Source organism: Rhinolophus sinicus, chromosome 18 (genome assembly GCF_057876585.1).
Source record: "Rhinolophus sinicus isolate RSI-liver-muscle chromosome 18, RSI-T2T, whole genome shotgun sequence".
NCBI lineage: Eukaryota > Metazoa > Chordata > Mammalia > Chiroptera > Rhinolophidae > Rhinolophus > Rhinolophus sinicus.
The window spans coordinates 11,960,967-11,981,564 of NC_142518.1; the positions used below are offsets into that span (position 1 = coordinate 11,960,967).

General features: G+C 33.5%; 1 protein-coding gene across 3 annotated transcripts in view; it reads left to right on the forward strand.

The window, feature by feature from the left end:
• The window catches only part of CDKL5 (cyclin dependent kinase like 5), a 162,025-nt gene that overhangs the window by 50,372 nt on the left and 91,055 nt on the right, over positions 1–20,598 (forward strand). For all 3 annotated transcript variants that reach the window (XM_019755452.3, XM_019755453.3, XM_074324175.2), the window contains exons 2-3: positions 3,171–3,361; positions 6,125–6,159. In XM_019755452.3, coding sequence (XP_019611011.1) covers positions 3,298–3,361; positions 6,125–6,159 — 99 coding nt within the window. In that variant the 5' untranslated portion in view covers positions 3,171–3,297. The remainder of the gene's footprint in view (positions 1–3,170; positions 3,362–6,124; positions 6,160–20,598) is intronic.

Below are 20,598 nucleotides of genomic sequence, written 5' to 3' on the forward strand. Positions count from 1 at the left end.
TGCCAGATCCTACCCTCACCTTCTTACTTTTCTTATTCAGAAGGGTGTGGGCTGTACTTGGAACTCTGCTCTTCCACATGTATTTTAGAATCAGCTTACCTTAATTCCTCAGAAAACCCTGTTATGATTTTGCTTGGCATACCATTGACTGTATACGGTAATAATGGAGAGAATTGACTTCCTTATAGTATTGAATGAATCTTCCTAGCCTTAAAATTGGGATGATGTCTCCATTTATTTAGGTCATCATTAATGCCTTTGAATAAAGGTATATAATTTGAATAGAGGTCTTGAGTATCTTTTGTTATGTTAAATCCTAAGTGACTTATTATCAATGTGATTTTTTAAAAAAATTATATTTTGTTTCTTGTTAATGTTTACAAATGCAGTTGATATTTGTATATTAAACTTATATTCAGCTACTTTGCTAGCACTTACAATCCTAATAATTTGTAAATTCCTCTGAATTTTCTTTGTAGACAATATCTATAAATTCTATTTTGTTTCCCTCTTTCCAATCCTATACTATTAATTTATTTTTTCTTGTTTTACTGAGCTGGCTAGAACCCACCAGGATGTCTAATAGTTATGTTAATAAGCATTAAGAGTAGGATTTCTTGTCATATTCTTAATATTTAACGGGACTGTGTTTAATAATTCATGTTTAATAAGGATGTGGGTTTTTGTCAGATACTTTTATCAGAATATGAACATTTTGCAAGCATTTAATTATGGACATATTGCTCTTTAGAAATCTTGTATCAGTTTACATTCCTACCATCAGCATACAAAAAAACACACTTCTTCATGTTAATATTTATCCATACCACATGGGGTACTCATTTTTTTGTTTCAAATTTCATAGGCAGCAAAGAAACTTTCTTTATTGGTTTTTATTTTGTTAAACCAATATTTTGTGTTGATACAGATATTCTTAAAGATAGGATAGGATTTTGGGTTTTTTTCAAACAAAAGAACTTATTTTGAAATAATTTCAGATTTGGAGGAAAGTTTGAAAAATGGTAGAAAGAATTTCCTGTTTCATAGCCTCTTGACCCAGGTTTCCCAAATGTTAACATTTTACCATATTGACTTTATCTTTTTCTCCTTACAAACAACATATTTTTTTCTGAACAGTTTAAGTTGCAAACTTGATCTCTAAAAACTTTGGTGTCATTTCTTTTTTTGTTGTTAAACTTTTTGTTAGACTGTCTCATTCTAGAGATTCTGGGCTGTGCCTTATATATTTGATCAAAATAGAATTGACATATAACATTAGATTAGTTTCAGGAGTACTACATGATGGTTCGATATTTCTAGATATTATAAAATGATGACCACAATAAGTCTAGTTAACATCCATCACCACACATAGTTACAATTGTTTGCTTGTGATGAAAACTTTCAAGATTTACTCTCAGCAACTTCCAAATATACCATATGTTATCACTAGCTATAGTCACCATGCTATATATTATACATCCCATGACTCACTTATTTTTTAACTAGAACTTTGTACCTTTTGAGCACTTTCACCCATTTCGCCATTTCTTAAAACAGGAGCATTGTTTTATATAACCACTATACTGTTATCAAGATAAAATTGTCATTAATACAATATTATCTAATTTATAAACATTTAAATTTTATCAGTTATCTTTTGTAGAAAAAAATGTTTTTCTTGTCCAGAATCTAATCCAGGATCGTGCATTATATTTAGTTACGACTCTCTTAATCTCCTTTCTGGAACAGTTACTCAGTGGTCATTCCTTGTCTTTCATGACCTAGACATTTTTAAAGAATACAGACTAGTTATAGAGTAGAATGTCCCTCATTGTGGGCTTGTCTGCTGCTGCCTATGGTTAGATTTAGGTTTTACTTTTTTGGAAGGAATGTCACAGAAGTATGTTGTGATGCATCCTATCAGGAGGCACATGATGTTGACTTGTCCTATTATTGATGGTGTTAACTTTGATCACTTAATTAACGGAGTGTCTGGCAGGAAGGATTCTTCTCTATGAAATTACTATTTTTCCTTTTGTAATTGATAGATATGTTATAGGGAGCTACCTTGAGACTAGGTAATATCCTGTTTTCCATCAAACTTTCAACCACTAGTTTTATCACGTATTGATGTTACTTGCCTGAAATAACTATTACCAGGGTGGTTGCCAAATGGTAATTTTCTAATTTCTTCACTACATTTATTATTTGGAATTACAATATTAAGAAAGAGTTTTTCCCTTTCCACCATTTATTTATGTCAGTCAGGACTAGTGTGTTTTTGTTTTATTCTATGGATTGTAATGTGCTACTATTCCTATTTGTTTTGTTGCTCCGATGTTACTCATTTGACCAGTGGGAGTCTCTTCAAGCTGACTCCTGTGTCCTTTAGACATGTCCCCATCGTTCTTTGAGCATTTACTTACTTTCTGGCACCACAAAAATATCTCCTAGTTTCAATTTGTGCTTTGCCCTGCCCTAGCTGGGGACTCAGCCATTTCTCCAAGGAACCCTGGTTCCTTTTATTGGTGCAGTAGCTGTGCTTGTGGCTATTGGAGTGGCATTGCTTCTAGGCCTCCTCAGCACACAGCTAAGGAATATATGTGTGTATGTATATTTACACACACATTTATATCAATTTCTACATCTCTCTGTATGAAGAACTGAGCTTATATGGTTAACTCTAATTCCAAGCCTTCCCCCTTTACATATTTGTAACTTCCTTTTATGAGAATAAGTGACCAAACTGTCATTATCTACAATATATTTACTTATTTGCTCAGTCCTAGAATACACATCAAGAAGTTTCATATCTCTATATAAAAACAAATATCTAAGTAGAGTATGTATGTATTTATATTTATTTTGTCTTTAGCTCAAGGAGAGTATGTAGTTAAAATAATTGTTTTCAAAAGTTACCTAGGGTTAATTCTTTCCCCCCTGATCCCCTTCAGTGTGTTTATGTTATTTATTTCAAATACAGTTTAGGTACATTTGTTTGTCCATTTTGCGTTCTTCCCACCTATTATTATTTCTTTTTTTTTTTTTTCAGTATATGCAATGTTAACGTTAACATCGTTTTGAAAGCACAGTACAAAAAGATAGGATAGGTCGTTAGAATACTGAGACACAAAACTTATGGCTTTTAATTGTGTTTGTTCTTTCAGGTAGTCATTTAATACTTCACATGAGAACAAATATGTGAAAATTCCTGCCAACCTGTGAACACCATTCTCAGAAGTTCTTTTTTGATGCCATGTTCTGTGGCTTGCATCAAAAGAGGAGTTTGTCTTCATGAAGATTCCTAACATTGGTAATGTGATGAATAAATTTGAGATCCTTGGGGTTGTAGGTGAAGGTAAGTTTAGCATCTTTGAGTTTTTGAGAAATGTATAGTTATATACAAAAGAGTTAGTAATTCAAGTCCTATTAATTTAATCATATCAATTCAGATATATGCCTAAAAGTAAAATATTAAAAATAAAATTGCTCATAAATTACTGTGTCTTTTTCTCCAATTGAAAGTTAATAACGTTTTTAAACCTCCTAAAATTTAATAAATCATAATTTTGGAAGCCACTATAAACGTTTGCATACAGTTTTTTTTATACGAACTTAAACTTCCACTTCTCTAGAATAATTACCTAAATAGAAGTGAGATTGTTGGGTCATATGGAAACTGTATGTTTAACTTTCTAAGAAACTGTCCAAATTCACAGAACTATACACTAATAAAAGAGTGCATTTCACTACCTGAACACTGTTCCTCAAAGATAAACATCTCAAACTTAAAAAAAAAAAAAAAAAAGTTTAATAAATCAGAGGTTTCTTAAGGCTGCCTTCATTTCATTCTTTTCATTGGGAATTATGGTGTTTTAATCTACAATTTTTGGTAACATTTTATTTTTATATCAGCTTGGCTTATTTTGAATAACGAGACTTATTTGTATAAGTTTCACTTGGTAAATAAATGAATAAATAACTTCTATTTGTCTTTGAGAATGAAAACTATATTTTATAAATTCTGAGGCACACAATGTGGTCATATTTTAACATCTCTGAAATCAAGATGTGTGTGATAATCAGTAGCATGTCATGGTTTAATTGACAGCGCTTTTTCTTTCCTAGTAGTACATAAAATCATGTCTATAATCAATGACATCGTTGATTTGATGAAATATGCTAATTCATTTTTCATCAGTCTTCCTGATTTTTTCTCTTAGTAATTTTTGCTCTTAAAGGTAACTTTATGGAGATTTTTATAAATGGTTCTGTTAATGGGGTAAGTGATTATAATTATGGTTTCTTAGCATTTCTATCTTTAAAGCAACTGTTACAAAAATTTTGTATTTCAGAATTTTCAAATAAATTTTGAATTTCAAAAGAAGTTTTAAAAATTTACCAATGTGAACAGCAAAGCTATTTTAGATTTTGATATTACGTTGTTGAATCTTTTTCAAATAAATACAAACAATTAAAATATAGTCTAATCATTGGATGTTTGCTTCAAGGTCTGAAGTCAAAACCATATAAAAAGAATAAGTCCTTCTTCACCAGTCAACTCCTTTTCCTTTTCTTCATTGATATTAGTTATATAAGTAAAATTTACTCTCAGTGTCTCATCTACTGTTTTATAATAGCTGCCTTTTTAGTTTTTTTCCAAAAGTGTTATAATTGAAGAATTACGCAATAAAGCTGCTGACTGGAGGAGGTCAGCTCATAGGGTATAACAGGGTTGGAATGTTCCAGATTCTGTGCCTAAGTTTTTCTGGATCAAAACCTTATTTTTCTTAGTATAGCCATAAGTGATCATCTTCTCAGGGATTGGCTCAGATTGACTAAAACTACCAGACTGTTACATAAATCAGAATATGTCAGTTTAAGTTGTAGTCAGAACCATCATTGTTAGGTGTTTTTTTTTCTTTGTAAACTACCTCAGATACTTTTTGGCAAAGAAATACATATATATTAAGGAAATTAAAAACTGTCAAGCAAACCCTACGTTCTTGTGGCCTAGATAGTGCATTTTTACCCATAGAAAAACTGGCATGAGTAGGTACATGAGGATTAGATGCGATTGCCTGGTGATTGTGGAGCTAAATTGGATGGCTGTAATGTCTGGTCCCACCCTAACTATGATAATAAGATTCATCCATCTCCACCAAAGTGGGGGAGACTTGTTCTGGTTCTCTAGATTCTGTTGGAGACACATTTCCCAATTTCATGTGCCTGAAGTCCCCTTCTCATAGATGCGTGCAGGCTTTGCCTGTCTGTTAACGTAAGTGTTCTTGACATGTCTACAAACCTCACGCATTACCTTTTGATTCTCCTAATTAGATTTTTCACAATATAACTTTAACCTCAGTTTCCTGTGTACCTTGCTGTTAACTCTGTGTTCTGCCTCTCAGGAGGTAGTTTATTGGCTAGATATTAATAATAGGATAAGTACCAAAAGGTAGTGATGCATCTCATCAAAATATACCATGGAAAGTGGGAGTGCTTATCTAGAAATGGCCAGAGATCCTTGGACTGCTTGTGGCCTGTGCCCTTAGAAGCCAAATCTTTACTTGTGGCAAAAATGTAGCAACCCCTACTAGTTATTAATTGGAATACTCATGCCTGTACTATTTTGTCAGTCAGGAAAGACATTCCAGTATCTCAAAGAGGATTTAAATGTCTCCTAGGACAGAGGACATATTTGGTAGGCTCTGTGCTGAGCTTGGAATTGGGAAATCATTAGCTCTTAAATTTTAAGTTCCCTAGAATCTTTTGAGTTAATTTTCATTTACTCTTAAAGGTCTTATGTCCAAATTTTGTCTCCAGAAAATTTTATGCCTAAATTTAAAAATGTCTCAAGTGAAGTTTTCTTTAAAAAGCAAAACATTGAAAAATACATGTTGAGGAAATGGGTTACTTGTGCTCTTGGTTTATAAAAATATATATATAATAAATAGCCATGCTCTCTTTTTATGTGGCTCACTACATTATCACTACAGGATATTGTCATTTTAGGAATCATTATAACATAGTGATAACCAACGTAAATATAATACAACTTTGATTTCTACAAGAGCTGTAGATTATATACCTGCTCCTGACTGTTTACTTCTTTTTATTATAGGAGCCTATGGAGTTGTACTTAAATGCAGACACAAGGCAAGTACATGGTTTTTAAAAAGAAGAAAATCACTCTGTATGTTTAACTGTTTTGAAACTAATGTAGTGTGTGGGCATGTAATTGAAACTGTCTGGCTGTGGTGATGATGCTTAATGAGTGGATTTAATATGTGAACCCAGAGAAAGGAGACTACTTTTGGACAAGCTTTGTCCCAAGGTAGTCATTAGTTCTTTGCAATCAGGTGCTGTTTTTTTCAGCAGACTTACATATATAGGTGAAAAGCTGCCAAATGGGAGGAGAAAAGGTGGTACCATGTTTCCCCGAAAATAAGACCTAGCCGGGCAATCAGCTGTCATGGGTCTTTTGGAGCAAAAATTAATATAAGACCCTGTATTATGTGTCAAAAGACACATGACAGCTGATTACCCGGCTAGGTCTTATTTTCGGGGAAACATGGTAGAGAAGAAATCAAGGTAGTGACAGATTTAATTTATGTTCAAGTAGTTATGAGCAATGAAGGATTTTTTCAGGATTATTCAGTCCGTATTTTTCATGTAGACCCAGTAACTTAGATTGCTTGATGGATCTGAATCCAGATTTTGAAGGGTAGGGTGGATAGGTGTTTGGTTATGAAATAGGGCCTGGGATAATAATGTATGGTTATTGGCTATAGTTGATCACCCTTGAGTAGCCTTGAAATGAATCTTAAATACTGTATTTCCCCGAAAATAAGATGTAGATGGACAATCAGCTCTTTGTATTATAGTAAAATAAGACCGGGTCTTATATTAATTCTTCCTCCAAAAGACGCATTAGAGCTGATTGTCTGGCTAGGTCTTATTTTTGGGGAAACATGGTAGATTATTTGACTACGACAATAATCATCATTTATTCAGGTAAGTTATTTCACGTTTCCATAGCTATTGCTCAGTGGTGAGCATGTTTTACTCAGAGACTAACTTTTAGATGGCAAGTGTTGTAATATCGAATCATTATGTTGTACATCTGAAACAAATATAATGTTGCATGTCGGTTATACCTCAATTTTAAAACAAGGATGGCAACTGTTAAAGCAATAACCATTTCAAATACTAAGATAAATATTTTTCTATTATGGCATACCTAGTCTGAGTACTAATAATTTCGCCTCATGCTATTTTGTGTATAATTTGTTAAGACCAAGATTTGAAGCTTTTTTGTGGTATTTTATAACAATATAAGTAATTTATGTCTGAAATAAGCTTAGCACTTTAGCCCAAGCCATTTAATTTAAACTAGAATCTATTGTAACATATATAAACATGATATAATTTTTGTTTGCTTTTTCTTTCCTATTGTACAAGATATTACTTACATTTTGGATTTAAGGCTTCATGGAAGTTGATATATTATTGGATTTTAGATCACAAGGCTCTTCTTTAATTCAATGAATTTTCTATTATTTTTAAAATTGGGTATTCATATTATTTTGTGTTGGTAAGAGTTATCTGAAGATCTCTGCCAGTAAATCCTCAAAAAATGGTTTGAATACTATTGGTTTTTGATTCAGGGTGATTAAGAATTTAAAATAATGAATATAATAAAAATAAATTTAGCATCTTGAATACCTTATTAAGAAATATTACCACAGTTTGAAATTAAGCAAATGGAAAGTTCCCTGATGAAATGCGATGCTTTTAATGAGTTGCCTTGAGTTACAATAAATTTCTGATGCTTAAAAAAATAAAATTCCTGGGTGGATACTACTTAGAGGAAATAGATTGTTAGTTTCCAAGTGAAATTTGACTCTCTCATGAACATAATACCTCATTTTGTACTATGGCTCTGTTTATACAGCATAGCAAATGGAAGCTTTAGTTCTTAATTTTAATCCTTGAGTTTTAAAACCCAAGGCTTTCTAGTATATAACGCAAATCTTCCAACAGTGTTTTCTCTGTCTTTGTCACACTTCGTCCTGAGACCTTTTCCCCTATACTTTTTTGACCTTATCTAAGCTCTCCTGCCTTTTACGTAAAAAAAAAAAAAAAAAAAAAAAAAAAAAAGTTATTAGTTGAATATATTGTTTTTATCTTTCCATATATCTGGTTTGCTCTTTTGTTAAATTATGCTTGTTACCTGTAGTACCTTGTTCGCACTGCACACTGATAATGAACAATTAGTGTCAGCAAGGTGGGCCCAGAGTGAAAGTGAATGAGAACAGGCATCTCTGCTCTTAAGAAACCAACTCTAAGTGTGAACTTTGATTCCTAGTGGCTATATATAAGGCATTTTGAGTTACAAGGATGAGTGAAGCACAGTTTTTTTGTACTCGTATGGCTTATGGTTTGTCTGAAGAGATAGAAGAATAGATACTTGAAAAAATTCACCCGTGAGGTTGCTGGAAATGAGATTGCATCTAAAAAACCATCTTTTTTTTTTTTTTTTTTTTAACTGCCTTTTACTAAATGAGGGACTCAAAGACCAGCTCTCTTAAGTATTGTTGGTTTTTCCTTTCGTGCATCTAAGAAGATATTGCTGGATGGAAAATTTAAAGTATACATTAGTGCCTAACTCAGAGTAATAAAAACTCTTTTTTAGAATCTGCAGCTGTTTAGTCACTAGACTTCTTATAGTATATCCTTTTTTTAGCCGGAATCAGACCTTCAAATCTTTACTCCGTTACCCCTAAATAGAGAATTTGATGCTTTTGGTAAGATTTACCCTTCAGGATCAAACAAAACAAATGGATTACTATGAAATCTTATGTTAAAATTGGATATAATATTTTCTATTGTACCCATTATATGTAAAATAATGATGCCCATGTATTTTGCATACCTTTTAAAATTTTAATAAAATGCTTATAAAAATGTATGATTACTTATGCATAGGTCTGTGCGATCACTTATGCATAAATTTGATCTCTTTTTGAGAGGGTTGGTTGTGGGTGATATATAATTAAATAATTCCTAGCATATTGTATATTTGAGCAAGTAAGAAAGAAAGTTACTCTTTTAATCTGTGTACTGCTGGCAAAAAATTTAGAGGTCACGTTTATAAAAAGATCCATCTTGTCTTTTGTGAACACAATAGTGTTGGTCTATTCCAGGCCAAAGACCATAGCTCTTAGTTTACTAAAATAAATGCTGTCCAATTAAAAAAGAAGAATGTAACAGTACTCTCTTTTTGACAGCTTCTGTTTATTATATATACACATTGGCACGTATGTGAAAACTCTTAGCAGTGACTGTTCAGCTATTTATGGTGCTTTATGACTGCTCACATTGGAAGAAGTTCTGGCCTGGACCTTGATTCTGCAGATATACATTGCTGACTTTTTTTTATTGGCATGTCAGCTTTGAAGTGCCTATGAGAGGGGAGGCATGTTTTACAGCACACTTTTTCTTTGCAGAAGCCCAGAGACGTGATCTTCACTACAAAGTAGGGAGAATGGAATGGAGTTGAAATAGGCAGATGAGATTAGAACTTGAGGCAAGAAAGATTGTGCAGCCAAACAGAGCGAGGTCAGAGGGTGATCCCAGCTGAGCCTCGGGCAAGGAAATGCTGGTTCACAAGGAAATGCTGGTTCACGTAGCTCCTGTGGCTGGGGTTGATTTAGGAGAAGTTTCTGTTTGTTTTGAAGTTGTAGGTGACATATGCTCTTGAGATAGCTAGTTTTAAAAAGCTGTGAGCAACCCATTGTTGGGGTACAGCCTCTAAATATTCAATACATAATAAAGTTGACTTAGATTACACAGCCAAAATGGAACAACACTGTAGAGAGCTGTTGCAGATTAGCAGGTCCCTGTGGAGGGATTAAAGATAATCCCAAGGATTTGTGGCAAATGGGAAAAGTGTTAGGATCATTGATCTGACTGAAAAACTTCTAAAAGGTGTGTAGGTTTGCAGGGAGAAATGATAAGTTTGGCTTTCATAATAAAGAATAAAATGACAGCTGAATACCAAACCCAATATTAATAAATGCCACATATTGAGCATCTGCCATATGCAAGGCATTTTACTAGATGCTTTACATTTTATCCCCACAACAACTTTACTCTTACTTCCATTTTTTCAGATGAGGAAACTGAGTCAGAGAGAGCTTATGTAACAGGGCCAAGATTGTGCAGCTGATAAAGAGGTGGAACCAGGCTTTGGTCTGACTCTGGAAATAGCTGACTGGAGCATGAGCTGGAACTGTGACATGATAGGAACCTTCCAAGAGGAAGTTGAGAGCAGAGTGAAGGGCATGTTTAAAGTGGTCAGACTAAAAGGAGAGGGAGGCCGGCATCTTGACAGCAAGGAAGATAGGTTTTTAAAAATGCTATTTACCAACAGTGTAAAAATCCATAAAAAGAATCCATCATGATAAGGATTGAGGTGTGAGCAAATCCATTTCATTTAATGGTGCCATTTATTAATGACCTCTTTATGTGAAATGGTACATTGAATGCCAAATTGCGAGAGGTTTAAGGAGAGAGTAGATGGAGAAAATCTGGATTGGCCATTTTTCTCTTTTGAGATTTGAGACATTGAGACTGAGAGTAATAGGAAGAGTAGATCTGATGAAATATTCCCTAGTCAGGAATACCCATAATTCCCCATTAAAAGGCATTCTTTGGCTGTTTGGCTCTTACTTAATATTCACAATTTGTCTCTTGCTATAAGGCTGCGTTTTTAGCAAGCATTACACATTTTGAATTAGTGATTCCTTTTTCCTTCAGATTAATTTTGGTTTTCTACCAAAAAACTGAATGATTTGGTTACTTTTTAAAAATCAAACTATCTTAAGAAGATAATTGAGGAAAAGTCAATGAACCATCACCAATTTAGCAGATTATTTGTAGTCTGCCATCTCAAACCACACAGTTATTTGCTACTAACACATAATAAACCTTTTCTTTTTCAGGTTTTTTCCCCCACATCAAATAAACAAATGTTTTTCTTTAATTTTTAGTTTTAGGCTTTACATGTGAATTGAGTTTTTAAAACAAAGCTTAGACATGAGTTGACAATGAGAAACCAAATATATGGGAGTAATTGTTCACTTTGTCATTACTTTCATCCTTATTTAAATAAATATAAAATATGGCTTCTTGTTTGTGTGCAAATTTCTAGCATTTGAAGAAAATTAAAGAGAGGCTTGGGATTTTTCATAAAGATTGTCAGAAGCCAGAAATATTTTAGTGTTGATTATTTCATCATTATTTTTTAAAGTAATTACTCCCTCCTAAATGGCATTCATTTACTGTAGGTTTTAGAGATTAATGAGATGCCAATGTTAAGCTGGACTTCAGATCAGGAGCAAAGATAGTAGGGAAATATCTGTCTCGTCTTACAGAGGCACTCATATAGAACCATTACTTCTGTGTGGTTTCCTCTCTTGACCCAGTTTTTGTTGCTGATCCAATTAATTATAGAACAGTCTCTGAAACACTACAAAAGTCTCACCAAAGTCGTATTTTGTATTATAATATTTTGTATTTCCAATTCTGCTAGTCTGTTGATATAGGAAAAATGACCTATGTTTTGTTATCAAGAGTATCTTGTTATCAATAAGAGAAATAATGGCTCATGTGTCAATTTCCAGGTGAGTCTGACATCTTAGGGAACTAGAAGAATTTGGGTTTTTGCAGACATCCTGGTTGATTTAACCTCATCATCCTAAATCTGTACTTTTCTTTGTTGTTGTTGTTGTTTCTTAGTAATGGGATAAGGGAATGATCATATTAGAATTAGCCAGTACTAGCTCTGCATGTGTTGTCTACACAGAAGACTTGACCTCATTCATCCTTACAGTGACTCAGTTCTCAGTTCCTAAATGATCACATTCCTCCCCACCCGCACCCCTGCTGCCCATTTCCCAATCTGGAGAATGAGTTGGCTGGGATACTACTGTGTTTCCCCAAAAATAAGACCTAGCCGGACAATCTGCTCTGATGCATCTTTTGGAGCAAAAATTAATATAAGACCCGGTCTTATTTCACTATAAGACCAGGTATAATGCACTAAATATAATATGATGTGATGTGATATATGGTATAATATAATTAATATAATATAAACTGGATCTTATATTAATTTTTGCTCCAAAAGACACATTAGAGCTGATTGTCCGACTAGGTCTTATTTTCGGCGAAACACGGTAGATGGACTTTAAAGTCCCTTTTTCTACTAATCATAAAAACCTAATTAGTTCAAAGAAGAGAACATTCTTCACCTTCTTAAGATGGGTAATTTCATTAGTCTCTGATAATGTCTGTGCTTAAGAGATTTATACTAGCTCTTTAATGTGACTTTTTTCCAAAACTTCAGGAGCAAAAATGAGTGTGAATCATTTTTCTATACACGCCTGAAATATATATTCAGTTGTAATATAAGAAAAGGAACTGATCATCAACAAATGCCCATATAGTGGACACTTAAAAATTTTTTAAAAAAATTTCAATTACACTTGACATTCAATATTATATTAGTTTCAGGTATACAGCATATTGGTTAGACATTTATTTAACTTATGAAGTGATCCCCCCAATAAGTCTAGTACCTACCTGACACCATATATAGTTATTACAATATTATTGACTATATTCCCTAAGCTGTTCTTTACATCCCTGTGACTGTTTTGTAACTGCCGATTTGTACTTCTTTAATCCCTTCACCTTTTTCACTTAGCCCCGCCCCAACCCCCTCCCATCTGGCAACATCAGCTTGTTGTCTGTATGTATCAGTTTGCTTTGGTCATGCTTGTTTGTTTATTTTGCATTTTAGATTCCACATATAAGTGAAATCATAAGAGCGCAATACCCTCTAGGTCCATCCATGTTGTCACAAATGATGAGATTTCATTCTTTTTTTATGGCCGAGTAATATTTCATTGTATATAAGTACCACCTCTTCTTTATCCATTCGTCTTTTGATTGGAGCATTTAATCCATTTATATTTAAAGTAATTTGATACGTATGTAGTTACTGCCATTTTATTGTTTTCTGAATGTTTTTGTAGTTCTTCTCTGTTCCTTTCTTATTCTCTTGCTCTCTTGTATGTTGATGACTTTCTGTAGTGTTGTGTTTGAATTCCTTTATTTCTTGTATATTTCTTGTACATTTTTGGTTTGTGGTTCCATATACTTCATATATACCAAGTTATATTTATAGCAGTCTATTTTAAGTTGATGGTCACTTAAGTTCAAATACAGTCTAAAATCACTACCATTTTTACTCACCCCCTCCACATATATGCTTTTGTCATTATTTTTGACTTGTGTGTGCATTTGTGTGTATCCCTTAATTTACTCTTGTAATTACATATGATCTTGCTATTTTTGCCTTTTAACTTTGTACTAGCTTTAGTGTTGGTTGATCCACTGCTTTTATTATGTGTTTGCCTTTGTCAGTGAGAATTTTTTTCTTTGCGATATTTTCTCGTTCATATTTTTAATTTTTTTTCCTTCTTTTTCTTAAAGAAATCCCTTTAACATTTCTTGTGCTACTGGTTTGGTGGTATAGTGGACACTTTTAAGCAGTTAAGCATAACCCTATGAATTGTTGAAATCAATGACTAGAAAGTAGTGCGTGGTGGTCTATTTCTATAAAAAAGTAATCCAACCCTGAAGTACTATTAGCAGCTATACAATGCTTTTGAGCTTTACAGTTTCTTAAAGGTTTGTTTCATAAGTTAAAGCATTTTAATTTAAAAAATCAAATTACGTAAAAAAATTTGTCTACCTCTTCTATTTAAAGCACTGTGTTCTAGGCATGGCATTATAAAGTATAATTGAACCAAATATCTGTTTAAGAAAAATCTATTGCCTACAAAATGTCAGGCACTCTGCTAAGCACTGGCAAAAATCACTAAGATGTAATTCCTTTTTGTGTTTTTTTTAATTAGGGAAGGGGAACAGGACTTTATTGGGGAACAGTGTGTACTTCCAGGACTTTTTCCAAGTCAAGTTGTTGTCCTTTCAATCTTAGTTGTGGAGGGTGCTGTTCAGCTTCACGTTGTCCTTTCAGTCTTAGTTGTGGAGGGCGCAGCTCAGCTCCAGGTCCAGTTGCCATTGCTAGTTGCAGGAGGCGCAACCCACCATCCCTTGCGGGAGTCGAGGAATCCAACTGGCAACCTTGTGGTTGAGAGCCCGTGCTCCAACCAACTGAGCCATCCAGGTCGCAGCTCAGCTCAAGGTGCCATGTTCAATCTTAGTTGCACGGGGCGGAGCCCACCATCCCTTACAGGACTCGAGAAATTGAACTGGCAACCTTGTGGTTGAGAGCCCACTGGCCCATGTGGGAATCGAACCGGCAGTCTTTGGAGTTAGGAGCATGGAGCTCTAACTGCCTGAGCCACTGGGCCGGCCCTAATTCCTATTTTTTTTTGAGGAATGTAGTCTAGCATGTATAAATTAATAAATACAAGATCACGTTTTTGTCAGGAAGCTTAAAATATAGTTTGGGAGAGGTAAACTTGAGAAATGATAATAGTTGAAATGATAGTGTGAAACCTTCTTTTTCATTTTTTTCAATAGGTTCTCCATTAAAGCCTGCTTAGGAACAAACTCATATCTGTAATAAAGAAAAGTGCCTTTCTATATTATCTTTGAAATCAGTTTGTTGATATCCATAAAATAGCTTACTGGAATTGGGAACACATTGAATCTGGAGATCAAGTTGAAAAGACTTGTCATCTTAACAATATTGAGTCTTCCAATCCATGAAAACAGAATCTCTATTTATTTAGATCTTTGATTTCTTTCAAGAGTTACGTAGTTTTTGCATACAGATCTTGCAAATACAGTGTTAGATTTATACTTAAGTCCTTTTTTTTTTCTTTTGGTCATAATGTGAATGGAATTCTGGTTTTAATTTTAAATCCTTGCTAGAATTGCTTTTAGTTCCAGGAGTCTTTATTTTATAGATTTGTGTGTGTGTGTGTGTGTGAGGATTTTCTTCATAGACAATCATGTCACCTGCAAACAAAATAGTTTTATTTCTTCTTTCCCAATCTGTATTCTTTTATTTCCTTTTCTTGTCTTATTTTCCAGTACAGTATTGAATACAAGTGGTGAGAGGGGACATCCTTCTCTTGTTCTTGAGCTTAGTGGGAAAGCATGCAGTTTCTTACCATTAAGTATGCTATTACTGTAGGTTTTTCGTATATGTTATTTATCAAGTTGAGTAAATTCTCTGTATTCCTAAAGTTGCTGAGTTTTTATCACAGATGGGTGGATTTTGTCATGCCTTTCTGCATCAATTGATAGATCATGTGATATTTCTTCTTTAGTCTGTTCATGGTGGTAGATTACATGAATTGATTTTAGAATGTTGAACCAGTCTTTTACAGCTGGGATAAATCACACTTGGTCATGGTATATAATTCTATTTATACACTGCTGGATTTGATTTGCTAATAATTATTGAGGATTTCTACATCTATGTTTATGAAAGATATTTATGGTTTGCCTTTCTTTTAATGTCTTTATCTGGCTTTAGTATTAGGGTAATACTGGCCTCAGAGAGTGAGTTAGGAAGTGTTCCTCTGCTTCTGTTGTCTGGAAGAGATTATAGAGAATTGGTATAATTTCTAGCATTCACCAGTGAAACCATCTGGGTATGGGACTCAATTTGTTTAAAGGTTATTAATTATTGATTGAGTTTCTTCCATAGATATAGGCCTATTCAGATTATTTATTATTCCTTGTGTAAATTTTGGTAGTTTGTGTCTTTCAAGGAATTGGTCCGTTTTTCTAAGTTATCAAGTTTGTTGGCATAGATTTGTTCATAGTATTCCTCTATTATCCTTTTAATGTCCACGTGATTGATAGTGATGACTCTTTCATTTCTGATGATAATAATTTGGGTCTTTTTGTCTTAGTTAGCTTGGCTAGAGGTTTATCAGTTTTATCGATCTTTCAAAGAAGCACCTTTTGTTTTCATTGATTTTCACTGTTGAGTTTCTGTTTTCAATCTCATTGATTAATGCTATAATTTTTATTGTTTCCTTCTCTTTGCTTTAGGCTTAAGTTGTCCTTCTTTGTGTATTTTCTAAGGTAGAAGAAGCTTAGGTTATTGATTTTGGGCCTGTTTTCTAATATATGCATACAGTACTGTAATCTTTTCTCCAAGTACTGCTTTTGCTACATCACACAAATTTTGATCTATATTTTCATTTAGTTGAAAATATTTTTAAATTCCTCTTGATTTTGTCTTTGACCTATGTGTTATTTAGAAGTGTGTTGTTTAATCTCTATACATTTTGAGATTTTCTAGCTATCTTTTTGTTATTAATGTCTAGTTTAATTCCATTGTGGTGTGAGAGTATACTTTGTATGATTTTTATTCTTTAAAATTTGTTCTGTTTTTATGGACCAGAATGTGGTCTGTCTTGATGAATGTTCCATGTGAGCTTGAGGAGAATATGTATTCATTCTGCTGTTGTTGGATGAACTATTATGCAAATGTCAAGCAGATCCAGTAGATTGATGGTGCTGTTCAATTCACCTATATCCTTACTCAATTTTTGCTTGCTGGATCTGTCAGTAACGGAAAACGGTTATTGAAGTCTCTATGATAGGGGATTTGTCTATTTCTCTTTGTAGTCCTATCGTTCTTTGCTCTCTTATTTGGTGGATACATATTAAGGGTTTGTTTTTTTTTGGTTTTGGATAATGTATCATTTTGTAATGCCCCTCTTTATCCCTGATGATTTTCCTTATTCTGAAATCTGCTATGTCTTAAATTGATATAGCTACTCCAGCTTTCTTTTGATTAGTGTTTCACCTGGTATATCTTTCTTTATCCCTTTGCTTTTAACTTATCTGTATTTTCTACTTAAAGTGTTTTTTTTTAATCCACTCTGATATTCCCTTTTAGTTGGTATATTTAAACCATCTACATTTAAAGTGATTATTAATACATTTGTATTAATATGAGCCCTGTTTGTAACTTTTCTATTTGGTATATTTCTTGTTTTTAAAAATAGTTCCCTCTTTTTCTGCCTTCTCTGATTTTAATTGACCATTTTTATGTGATTCTGTTTTCTCTTTTGTCTTAGCATATCTATTATACTTCTTTGTAAAAAGGTTTTGAGTTGTTGCTCTAGAGTTTACAGTATACATTTACAACTCATCTAAATCTACTATCAGATAACTATTCTGTTTCACGGTTGTATAGGTACCTTATACCAGAATTGTCCCAGTTCCTTCCTTCTATCCCTCATGACATTGATGTCATTCATTTCACTTATCCATGTGCTATAATCAGCGAATACATTGTTACTGTTACTATTTTGAACCGTTATCTATTAAGAATAATAAAAATAGATTTTATTTTACCTTTATTTATTCCTTCTCCAGTACTTTTTTTTCTTTGAGTAGATCTAACTTTTTGATGTATATCATTTTCCTTCTCTCTGAAGAACTTTTTAAAACAGTTTTTTACTAGTCAGGTCTACTGGTGACAGATTCCCTCAGTTTCTGTTTATCTGAGAAAGTCTTTATTTCTTACTCACTTTTGAAGGATAATTTCACTGAATACCTTCTAGTTTATTTCTTTTCTTTCAACACTAAATATTTTATTTCATGGCTTCTGACAAGAAGTCAAATATACTTATCCTTGTTTTCTATAGGTAAGGTGTTTTTCTTTCTGGCTTCTTTCATGATTTTCTTTTTGTGTTTGGTTTTCTGTAGTTTGAATATGATATGTTTAGGTGTATTTTTTGGTATTTATCTTGCTTGGTGTGCTTGAGGCTCTCTGGATGTGTGGTTTGGTGTCTGTCATTAATTTTGTAAGATTCTCAGTCGTCGTTCCTTCAAATCTTTATTCTCCTTTGTTTCATTCGTCTCCTTCTGGTATTCCAGTTACACCTTTTGTAATTGTCCCATAGTTCTTGGATATTCTGTTCTGCTTTTTAAAACTTTTTTCACTTCGTATTTTAGTTTGGGAAATTTCTGTTGACATATCTTTAAGTTCACTGATTCTTTCCTTGGCCATGTCGAGTCTAGTGATGGGTCCATTAAAGCATTATTCATTTTTTTCTTACAGTGTTTTTAGCATTTTCTTTTCATTCTTCCTTAGAGTTGTACATGCTTACATTACCCATCTGTTCTTGCATGTTGTCTGCTTTTTCCATTAGAGCTTTTAACATAATAATCCTAGTTATTTTAAATTTCCTATCTGAAATTATCCCCAATAATCCCCAAATCTGTGCCATATGTGAGTCTGGTTCTGATGCTTGCTTTGTCTTTTCAGATTGTTTTTCTTGCCTTTTAGCACGTTTTGAAATGTTTTTTGTTAAAAGCCAGATAGGAACTGAAGTACATAGTCCTTTAGTGTAAGATTTTATGTTAATTTGGCGAGGCGCTGGGCTGTGTTTAATGTTTATTGTAGGTGTAGCTCCCAGAAGCTTCAGTTTCCTCTAGTGTCTTTATTTTTTTTTATTTTTCTCCTCTGTTATCTTTGGTTTTCCCTAAGAACTCCTTTTTAAATAGAATCTGTTTCTTGCAACTCTTCCGCTTGTAATCCACTGTTACTGTACTGGAATCCTGGTGACATGGTGGAAGAATGTGGGAGAGGGGAAGTATTCTTTATTTCTTAGCCTTTCCCTCCACATCCTCTTCCTTTTAGATGAAACAGGAAGGCTAGAAGGGGCTATAGTTGGCTAATTTCCCCTCTCCCAGGACAACATATAAGGGTCTGGTAAATTTTACCTCAGATTGTTTTCCTTTGTTATAGAGAACATTCTGGGCTTATTTCAAAACTGTTACTTTTCCCCTGGGCATATTTCAAAATGGTTATTTTCCCCTTACCCAAAGGGAGGAGATTTTTATTAGATCATCACCCTGGGCATATTTCAAAATTGTTACTTTTTTCTTTTTTTCCCCAAAAGGGAAGGAGATCACTTTTGGATCTTCATAGTCGGAACCTGGTGAGGTTCCTGGAAGTAAACCCGCAAGATTGTGGAGGCCCTCCTAAGATTGGGCCACCAGGAGTTCTTACTTACAAACCTTTGTCACGTTTACCATTTAAGTTTTGTTACTAGTGTATTTATTACTCCAGCACCTCCTGTTCCAGATCTTGGATGTGAATCTCTGTATCTGCCTATCCAGATTTCAGGAGTTCAGTTTGCCCTATGTCCTCAATTCTCTGATAAGCCTAGGAAAAGTTGTTGACTTTCAGCTTGTTCAGGTTTTTTCTTGTTATAAGGACAAAAGTGATGATATCCAGACACTTCATGTGTTGGAGTGGAAACCTGAAATCTTACATTCATCCTTTTAAATTGGAAATATCTTGTCCAGTTTAAAAATAATGTTCAGCAAGAGGCTTTTAAGTTTCCTATGAACCGTTTGCCTAACTGAGATGACTCATTCTGTTATTTTCATCCCTTTGCATCTCAGATCTGTATATTTTCAAAGTGCTTAGTAAGAACTTTGTCAGAACAAAACATATGAAAAACTTAAGAATTCGTGTAGTTCTATAAAATTGCAAATAACTTTATCCTAAATTAACTAGAATTATTGATTTTCTCCTCCTCCCCCAGCAGTATTTTTTGTTTTGTTTGTTACTGTCTATAAACCATGCTAAAGAAGTTTTTGGGATTGTTTAACCTTCACTTATGATTTTATCCCACTTATTCCTGAAGAAGTAACTCAGTTTTCTAAGGTGCTTTGAAATCTCTGCAGACTAAGCACTGTTCAAATTTGAAAAACGAATAAGAATAAATGCCTAAGTCTTATGCTGTCAGTGGTTTATTTACAATTAACCTTGAAGAATGTAGTAATTATAAAATATAGATCTTGGTGACTTTAGCTTAATAGTATTACTTTCAGAATCTGTGTGATAGAGGACAGTTTGGCTCAACTGTGTTACTCAAGCAATGAGAAACACTGTGCAATTTAAAGCCTTGTAATTTGATTACTTGCTAAAAAATTGCGTTTGGGGAGACTTCAGGTCTTATCCTTTGAGGACAGTTGTAGCCAACCTCGGGAGATCAAGACATTGTAAATTGCATTAACCTTGCACGTTTTTGTTTCATTTTAAGTTTTATTTTTCTCACTGAATCAACTGTGAGGAACAGCCACTAAACCGAGAAACAAATTAGCTGTATGACATTGAAGATTGCTTATGAGTTGGCAAATTCATATTATGTTTATTTTAAGAAATAGTTTTCTCTTTTAGTTTTCCTAATTGTTTAAAATGAATATCTCTCTTTTGGAATTAAAGATTTTTTTGAAGAGGGAGAATTAAAATATTAAATATTATGAATGTTATTGTAATATACTAAATAAAATTTTTTGTTTGTTTGCTCACTTATTCTGTTCTTCAGATTCTGCAATATAAATGACATCATGTGGTATTTGTCTTTCTCAGTCTGACTTATTTCACTTAGCATAATATTCTCAAGGTCCATCCATGTTGTTGCAAAACTAAGAATTGTTTTTAAAATGGTGAGTTGGTGTATTGGAAAGAGTTTGTTGCAAAAAAATTTTTTTTGACATGTAATGATC